General features: G+C 38.5%; 1 protein-coding gene across 1 annotated transcript; it reads right to left on the bottom strand.

Annotated features, from left to right (window-relative positions):
* Window positions 1-6,819: 6,819 nt before the first annotated feature.
* On the bottom strand, window positions 6,820-9,228 carry LOC122660944 (glucan endo-1,3-beta-glucosidase 14-like). The gene is made up of 3 exons (XM_043856211.1): window positions 9,136-9,228; window positions 7,250-8,283; window positions 6,820-7,049 (listed from the first exon to the last, which is right to left on the bottom strand). Exons 1-3 carry the CDS (start codon window positions 9,191-9,193, stop codon window positions 6,993-6,995), a joined length of 1,149 nt encoding a protein of 382 aa, XP_043712146.1. The 5' UTR covers window positions 9,194-9,228; the 3' UTR covers window positions 6,820-6,992.
* Window positions 9,229-9,597: the final 369 nt, after the last annotated feature.

Below are 9,597 nucleotides of genomic sequence, written 5' to 3' on the forward strand. Positions count from 1 at the left end.
AATGTCACTTCAAAAAAAAAAAAACAAAAAACAGAAGATTGCTGTCAGACTGTGTGGCCCTTACAAGTGGGATTGAGCTCCTTAACAGGAAGCCCAGCACGCCACTAGGGGGGGGGGTTGGGCATCAAGCCATTGGGCTGTGCCGTACATATCCCTAGGCATGCGCTGAGATGTGTGCGGCACAGCCTAACCCTTGGATGCCCCCTAGCACTCCCTAGGCGCTGAGCTCCGTGGAGAGGAATCGGATCCTTACAAGTGTGGGTCAATGATAGTGTAGACGTGGCATTAATGGGGTGACATTTTTTCATTTAAGGGTGTGTAATAGTCATTTTGCATGGTCCTATGTCTGGGTACCTGACATGGATCGTTTTTCCCCAAAAAAATATCACTTCAAATGTATGCGAATTTATTATTCGATACTATTAGTTCATTCCTTTTGGACACTATTCATGCAGTTAGCCAAATAATTACAAGGAAAAGGTTCAAGCGCTGTCGGGGCAGGGAACGTCAGCAACTTTGTGTCTCTCCCTTTTTTTCTTTCTATGAAATGATTTTGTTGCCTTCTTGTATGCGACACCATTTTGTTACACCTCATTCATATGCTCACTTATGCTGCTTGCTTAGAGAACCCTATTCCTTACCAAAAATGTTTAAAATTCGTGTACGCGTATGCACAAGATGCCGTGTCTTGTGTGTTACTGTTAACACTCTAGTCTTAGCTATAGTCAATGTTAGGATCCCTGCTTCTAAATAAAAATTTCAGCTATAGTCAAGGTTGGGATCCCTGCCTCTCTGGTGCTGACCATTGGGTTTGTCCTAAGGGTGTCAATCCGGTACTAAAACCGTATACCACAATTGATACTGCACCGTATTATCATACCGTACCGAATAAAATTCGGTATGGTACCGGTATGAAAATTGGTATCGTACTCGGTATAGTACGGTATCAGTATGAAGGTTAAAACCATCAATGCATACTGATACAATACCGTTTTATCAAATACAATATAATAACAAAAAAATAACATATTGAATACCATATATAAGTATAATACCGAATATCATACCAAATACCATACCGCATATAAACCGTACCGAAACCATACCGAATCAATACAATATCGGTATGAAAAATTCACCATTTATCCGGTATGATAACGATAACAATATGGAGTATTTGATTTATGTATTGTACCGAAACTAACCAAATACCAGTACCGTACCAGATTGACACCCTTAGTTTGTCCATACTCTAAGTTAGGGAAGCTTAATTACCCACTAAGGTGGTAGTTGCTTTTATAAGAAAGCAGAGTGGCGGCTATTGTCTCTCTAATGAGGAGGGGGAGGTCCCTCTTATGTCGAAATGGTGGACTTTCATCTGGAACTTGAGAATCTGCCCTGAATTCAAAATTTTCTTGAGGCGGATCTTGCATAAATGAGCTGCCTTGAATGCCAGAATTGACAAGGGGAGAAAGATGCATGGATAATACATTTTTCTTTTGTGAGAATAATGTGGAATCTCTTTGACAATTTTTGTTTCATGCGACTTTTCTGAAAAGACTTTGGGCTAGCTAGCTACAAGAGTCCTTGGTACGTCTGTAGTCTGAATTCCTTGTGACTCCAATTTTCAAACTCTTTGTAGTTGGTCTGAAATCCTTGTGACTCTATTTTTAACTCTTATGTACTTCGTTTTTTATTTCTTTATCAATTGATGAGTCTCACTGGTTCTTCAGTGTTTTGGCTAGCTACCACATGTTACTTTCTGTGGATTCATAGGAACCAGGTTTTGTTCAAGTAAAATAACGTCAATTGCTTCTTCTCTCTGTTATTGGTGAAGCCTGATTTCAGTCCAGAAAATGGTTTCGAGGATCGTCAGAGGGCTGTTTCGGTCTCGAAACAAGCTTGAATGGCCTAAAAAGCGGATACAAAACCGTCAAAGGCAGTGAGTTGTGTAGAGCTCGTCAAGAATTTCAAAACGATATGTATTTCGACATATGTTTAGTTTTGGTCCAATCTTGACTAGTTGTTCTTTTTTGGGTTTTAAGGGTATTTTTGTACTTTCTGGGTTAGGGCTTCTCTATATATTGTTCTTTTCTCTGAGAGGGCTGGTAGTGAAGGTTTGTAACATTTCAGAGATAGTGAAAACTTGCTCTGTTGCTCGATCGTGGATGTAGCTTCCCATCTTGGGGGTGAACAACGTAAATCCTTTGTGTTATGCGTTGTCTGTTATCTCTTCTCATTCTTATTCATTTTCTTCTGCAATTCGCCACTTCTGGGCGTTGTTTTCTTAACACTCTCTCCTTACCTGTACTAAAAGAATTTAACTTTTGACACCCTGAATATACCTACCAAGAATCATAAACAAAAGGGAGGCATACCTAGTGCACGAGGTTCCTACCACTGTGGGGTCTGAGAAGGGTCATAATACACGCAGCCTTAACCCCCACTTCACGGAGAGGCTGAGTCCAAAGACTCAAACTTGTGACCACTTGGTCACAATGGAGCAACCTACAAAGAGTCATACTATTATTATTTGTGCTGGGGATTTTGACCCAGTAACTAATGAGGCTGGTTGGGCAGTAATTATTGTCTATCAAAGCCAGTTTAGCGCTGGATAATGGTTTTACAGGACAAGAGATTGAAGCATAGGGCAGGAGTGTTCTTCAAGGAATCACAGCTGGGAGGAAACTGAGATTCCAATGGGTAGAAGTATATATGGACAGATTTTAAGGAGATGAGAAGTCTTATGCCTAAAGCTGAGGAGGTTAAACGGACATGGCCGGGATTGTTTTCATACTCTTCAAAATACATTTGTATTGTCATTTAAGTTTGAGACCTTCTCGTAATTAAGAATTGTGACAGTTTGGTGACGAGATTAGCTCGATCTAGGGCTGTAAATGGATAACCGAAAATCCAAATTTGATCCGCATCCGCATCCGCATCCGTTTCGGAGCATCCGAATTCGTTTAGAGATATCCGGAAAAAAATTAAAATACTCTGATAAAAATCTGAATCCGAATACTTAATTATAAAAAATTAAGTAAATAATGATCTTAAGGGTTTTTTAAGATTCAACAGGTTCTAGAATATGAGGAAAAGAGAATCATGATCTAAAACTATGGATTGAGAGTGAATTGTATCTACTAGGGGGAGGAAGGTTCGGGTTACACAAGGCAGAGGTGTAAACAGATGGTCGAAAATCCGAATTTGATCCGCATCCGAATCCATTCGAATCCGGTTAGAGGTATCCGAATTCGACCAAGAAATATCCGAATCCTATTACATCCGATCCGTATCCGAGCCGAATCCGATCCGTTTATAGGCCTAGCTCGATCGCTATCTATCTCAGCGAGTTAGGGTAGGAAAGTGGAGAGGTGCCACCAATAACAATGTTTAAAACTTGTTATCAAAAACAAAACAAAAAAAAAACAATATTTAAAACTTTGTATTATCATTAAGGGAGAGTTTTTTATGTCTAGGAGTGTAGTCTACGCTAGCGCTCCCATGTGTCTATCTCTCTCCTCCCCTCTCATAAAATGGCTCTGCTACTCCTTGAAATGATTCCTTTTGACTAACAACAATTTTTTCCAATCCAGGAGTGTAGCTTACACCGGCAAGAAACACCCAATGACTGCCATTGGAAAGGAATCATTTTAGGGAGCAATGGTGTCATTTTAGTAGAGGGGAGGATAGAGAAACACACATGGGAGTGCTAGCATAGACTACGCTCCCAGACAGAAAACATTTTCCCTATTGTTAAAGCTCTAAGTTTGTTTGTTTCATTCATAAAAGCAAAAAGGACAGAGTTTTCCTTCAGCCACGAATGGAAATCCACGAATGGAAATCCAATGACTCAGGCGGTTTCAAATGCACACAAGGGATATCAAAAGGGTATTTTGGGAAAATACTAAAAGCTAAGAGTGGTTTACCAACCCTAAGATGTTGGGAATCTATTCACAAGGGATATCGAAAGGGTATTTTGGGAAAATACTAAAAGCTAAGAGTGGTTTACCAACCTTAAGATGTTGGGAATCTATTCACAAGTGGTGGAGGGAAACTTGGTCCTAAAAAAAAGTTGCTTGTTTTTTACTTTTGGGTCCTTCTGGGCGTCACTATGCCTATGAAGTATAATGCTTCACTATTTGCTATTTGACAATACATGAGTTAATCTATGTGATAGCGGAACCGACATACATCTCAATGGCCAAATTTTAATCCAAAGTAAGTAAGAAAATTTGCTCAAAACTCTGATGCAAAATTCTACTAAAATGCCATCAACTAGAGATGAATATAAAATACAAAATGGCATATTTTGTACTTTTAAGTACTTCAAATCATTTCAAGTTGAAATTGTACCAATGATATGCTTGCATGGTCCTCTAACTTAACCCATGTACTATAAAATAGCAAATAGTGAAGCGGTATACTTCACTAGACACAATGACGGGGAAGAAAATCCTTTATTTTTAATCCTTCCCCACTTCCATAAGGAGTGTTTGGATGGAGGGTTTGATGGTGGGAAGCTATAATATGAAAAGTCTGATAACAATCTTAAAATTTTCAAAAGATGGCTTGTTAGGTTAGCAATAGTAGAAAAATTGTGGTTTAGGAGATCATTCCTGTCGGACCATTGTCTTTCCTACACCTCTTTTCAAAATCCCATTAAATTTGATAGGACTTTTGAGAGAGATTGAAGGAAAGTTCAAATGCTTAAATTTTTTTTTTTTTTTTTTTGGTAAGACAAATGCTCAAAGTAAAATAGAGAAAAAGAACGCTAGCAGCATCTCCTATGCACAAACAGCAACTGACGACCCCACCCCAGTTGAATGTGAGTGTGAAACGCTCCCACTGGCCCCATGCTGGCACAGTGGCCATGCGGGCAGCGATCCCCATCCCATTTTGGAAGAAAGTTTTCAGTATGGGAATGTGGCTCCTGTGATTGTACCGTTGTCTCTCTCCTCGGTTTCTGTAAAATGAGTGACCTCCCTGCCTTCCATAGAGATGAACCAAAAGGGAGGCATTGATTGATTTAAAATATCATAGGAGCCATGCTTCCAAACAAAGAACACATCCCCTAAATTTTAATCCCTTTATCCTAAGGAAAGGCCAACCGAATAGGCCAAGGGGATTGAAGAAATACCACTTTTCTTCATCTTATTTCCTTGTCTTATACCTCAACGGCTCAACAACACAAATTTTTCCACCCCACCTTCTCCAACAACCAAACGGTGCTTAATAGATCATATGGAATTCCCTTTGTAAGCACATAATATTGTTTAAGACTTTAAGGTAACTTGTGACCTCAGGAACTTCCTGATCATATAGCATTTGAAATATGAAGATGCCACGCCAATCTCATCAAAGTCTCTTGATAATGTAAAGTAGGTATTGATTATTTTTTTTAATCTCCTATGGGTGAATGGTGGGTGAATTGTGGTTAATTGAACCCTTGACTTATCTATCCAACAATTAAAATTATCACATCATCCTTCCACGTGAATAAAATTAGTGAACCACCCTCATAAATTTATAAATTTATCAGGTCGGCCCTTCTAAAGCAACTCATTGCCAAATATAAATTGCTCTTCCCCTGCCTTTATAAAAAATAATGATAACATTGATGATTGACAACATATATAATGTAAAAACAATAAAAAAATAAAAAATAAAAAACAAAACCCTCCAAAACTGTGACCTTTCACATCTGCCTGCCCCTTCCCATTTGAAAGGGTTTCATTATTTATTTGATATTCCATGTAAAGAATTGCTGTATCCCCCCTGTTACATTGTTCCTCTAATGTGTATAGTATCGCTGACTAATTTACCCTTCCTCTATATTTGGGAAGTTGGGTGTTCTTGATGAGATCCTAAAAGTATGATAATCTGTAATGAGTGAAATGAATTTATGCTTGGATAGCATGTCATGAACCACATAGCATTTTCACGTTAGCCTGCAAGAAGAGAAGCAATGTATCAGTTACATGAAAACAGAATATATGGAGCAAAAAATCTGATACTGGACATAGCTAATACAAATTCATCTTTAACAAATCTCAAGTCCTGTTTTTGTTGTACAACACTACTCACTATGACTAGAACAGTCAAATTACATCAACTTGGTTCAACAAACTTAGGATTCTAGACCAACAGTTTTTCACAGTTTCGCGGTTTACTGAACCAAAGGCAATTCCCTCTGATTATCAGTCATGCAATTCCCTCTTCAACCTAAATTAATGGAGTGACAGTTCCCAAACCGATTCGATTGATGTAATGACTAGGACCACCTTATCATGTCGTTTTTCACCTTAGAAGAACTTCCAGGCAAGACCCCTTTTGGGTTTTCTTTTTCTTGGAAGAGGAAAGAAGTATATGAATATATTGCCTGGAGGAGAAAGACCTTCCAGGCATATTAGCTTCATGGGTCCCCAGGGCAATTCAATCAAGATTCATGGAAGTAAGAAGATGCCACACCAAAATGAACAAAATTGACAAGATTGAGATTACTTCACTTTCGGCACAAAAGGCAAAAGAAACCAAAATGAACTTTGTCTGCTTGTACACAAGTAACTTTCATTAATGAAAAGATTCGCCAGCATGATTGCATATAGGGATAAGACCAATGATGGAACCATAGATTTTCTTCTAAAATACAATTATAGTAGACAGAATGCTTCAACTCCTGATATTACTGAGTATTATAAATTCCGTATTTGTAGGCGCAGACTAACAATTTGCAGGGTCTCGATCATCAGGTATAGTTCCCCTAAGAAAACTGTGACAATTGAATGATCCTGACCATATATGATCAGTTCAGACTTCAGCCATTGGAAAAAATCCACTCAATGGCATGTCTCACACTTGGGATTTCCATTGTTATATGATAGTAAAGAATTGTGTGGCTCACCTCTAAGACTGCCTCTTAAAATTAAGGAGGCCATGATTTGAATGCCACTAGCACTTCAACTATTCCAGAAGCTAGTTACAGGACACCCTCAAGCCAAGAATAACAATGCTGTGTAAAAGATCAGCAAAGTTGAAATCGATATCGCCTGCATGGATGAAGAGAACAAGAAAGGCATGCCATTACACTTACAGTTTCAATTTATTTACCTGGCTCAAAGATAAAACTACTGAAGTATAAGTAACCACAACAAGAGTAGGAGACTATAAGTCACATATATATTTTTGAAGAATTTTACTAAAAATGGAAGATAGCAAAGAGCTTTTGTAAATATACTCTGCTTCTTACCTTAATAGAGGACGCTGAAGATGTAGTCCTCCGAGTAAGATAATTCTGTAAACCAATGTCGTAAACCGGTGTACAATTTGGATAGAACAATCCATAGTTCCTCTCTGAAGTCGCCCCAGGTTTAAGATCCTCATTAAAAAGTGCAAAAATAATAACGTCAATCGGGGTTGATGGTTTCATTGGAGTACCTTGCTTCTCTTCTATCCTCTGTAACAAATTCCCATTATAAAGCCCTGCATTTACTGGGGTAGCCCCAGCTTCATCAGAGTCACCCTTAGATGGCCAACCTGTCTCAGAAATTTTAACTTCAATATCGGTATGCCCCATAGCTTTGATTGCTGAATAAACAGCATCAATTTGAGCAAACAACATGTTATCGTACTTCAGATTTGTATTCGGATCAGTCACCCCTGAATTAGGCTCAAAGAGAACATAATCTAATGAAATCTCGTTTGGGCTAGCTTTATAGGCAAAATAGGGATATGCATTTATAAGGACAGGAGACTTTATCTGAGACTGGAAATCGAGAATTGGTTGGATGTATTGTTCAAGATTTGCCTGGAATAGCCCTGAAGAAGGGGGATAGGATTGTGCTAGGATAGTTAGTGAATGTGCAGTGGAGACATTGATTTGATCATTTAGTCCAAGAGTAACAAGAGCATTGTAGATGTTCTGCATAGCTGGGAGGAGATAAGAATTTAATTGGTTGTCATTACTTGCAAAGACTTCGTTTCCAACGACGATGCAGGTGATTTTGGTCTTGGGAACATAGGGCTCGACATTTTGTTTCAACCAGGCCAGAGCATTGTTAGGGTCATTCATGTTTTGAAGATAATTATTCCCTACTGCTACGAAGAACTCAACATTTGAACCAGAGAAGACCTGTAGAACATTTGAATCAGCATCATAAAGTTTTACTCTATTAATGTTGTTAGATTGAAGGAGAACCGCAACTTGCGAATGAGATGGGAGATTGTCTGCAATCTGACCATAGTTGATCCCAACTGCAACGCTGAGGATCTGAACAACTAAACCTGAAAAAATAGGACAAGAAAAAAAGCTTCAGAAATTACTGTAAAATGAATGATTTCAGTCAAAAACCATGAAATGATTAAATACTTCCACCAATCCAGACTTGGTGTACAATTTATATAGCTCTTTCCATGAACTAGCTGGTAATCCAGAAAGTCAAGATATAAGACTGCTGGATTTTCTCTAGAACTACAGGAGAAACAGAATTGTGACATATTTCCTTTTCAATCACGAAGATGATGATCAAAGAAAAGAGGGAAAAATCGAGGAGAGAATTGCAGGCTCTCCTGCTCCAGAGGTTCAGAATTTATTGACAGTAATACAATGATAACGGACATAAAATAGCTTCAATATTCCTCAGGAAATTGACAAGATATAAAAGTAGAATCACAGATCAGATTGAGAAGATGAAATTCCAATACAAGATTTCAGATTGAGAAGAACTACCAATTAAAGAAGAAGATATTTACAGTTGCGAAATCCGGCCAAAAACTCACATTCCAGAACAAACAGGGAGAAACAAAAAACTCGAGAATGCTTATAAATATTAAATAACCGACTAGAGAAAGTTCAAATAAAAAGTACTAGAACTCCGAACTAACCCCCTACTGTTCCTGAGATTTTTCAAAAAATTACAGCTCTGCAAGAATACGATCTCAAAGAACCGGTACAAATAACGGAAATAAGAGAAAATAATAGTTCACTGTTGATATAAAAGAAGAAGAAAACGAAGTCATGGTAAAAAAAGCTTCATCATGGATCCACGGAGAAGAAAGAGCAAGCAATACGATGTTGTCAGTAATGGATGGTATAGAAGAAGAAGAAGAAGAAGCAAGTGAGGCGACTGGTTTGACCTGATAGGATCAGAAGCAGCAAAAGTGCGCGAGAACAGAGGGAATCTGCCATGGCCATTGGCTGGCTGATCCGTCCTCTCCCGCGGAGTCCTCCTTCGACAACTTCTATTCTTAAGGGAATAAATAAATCGCAGCGATGAATCGCTGGGCCTGCGGATTATATTATTTTCTGGAAGTGATGAACCATCATCCTTATATAGGGTGTATTGTACGTGGAGAGGGTTTTCCACGTGGAGTCCGTCTAGGGCATGGTTTTAGTATCGGAATCTGTATCGGTTTGTATTGATACGGATCAGACAGATTTACCCTTGTTTCCTTTGAAAATATAATTTTTTTTTGTTTACATTTTTTCCCTTGTATGTACCGATCCACCAATGCCGGTTCCTCAAACCATGGTGTGGGAAGGAATTTGCAGAGTGCACCAATAGATGTTGAGTAAAAAGGTATTATTTATGTGAGAAC

This window comes from Telopea speciosissima, chromosome 1 (assembly GCF_018873765.1).
Source record: "Telopea speciosissima isolate NSW1024214 ecotype Mountain lineage chromosome 1, Tspe_v1, whole genome shotgun sequence".
NCBI lineage: Eukaryota > Viridiplantae > Streptophyta > Magnoliopsida > Proteales > Proteaceae > Telopea > Telopea speciosissima.

What these genes read in the sequence shown, in the direction of transcription:
- LOC122660944 (XM_043856211.1), bottom strand. Translation starts at nt 9,193, where the DNA reads ATGGCCATGGCAGATTCCCTCTGTTCTCGCGCACTTTTGCTGCTTCTG. An exon ending in GCTGCTTCTGATCCTATCAG is followed by an intron (nt 8,284 to 9,135) that starts GTCAAACCAGTC and finishes CTATTTTTTCAG; the next exon opens with GTTTAGTTGTTCAGATCCTC. An exon ending in CTTCAGCGTCCTCTATTAAG is followed by an intron (nt 7,050 to 7,249) that starts GTAAGAAGCAGA and finishes TCATCCATGCAG; the next exon opens with GCGATATCGATTTCAACTTT.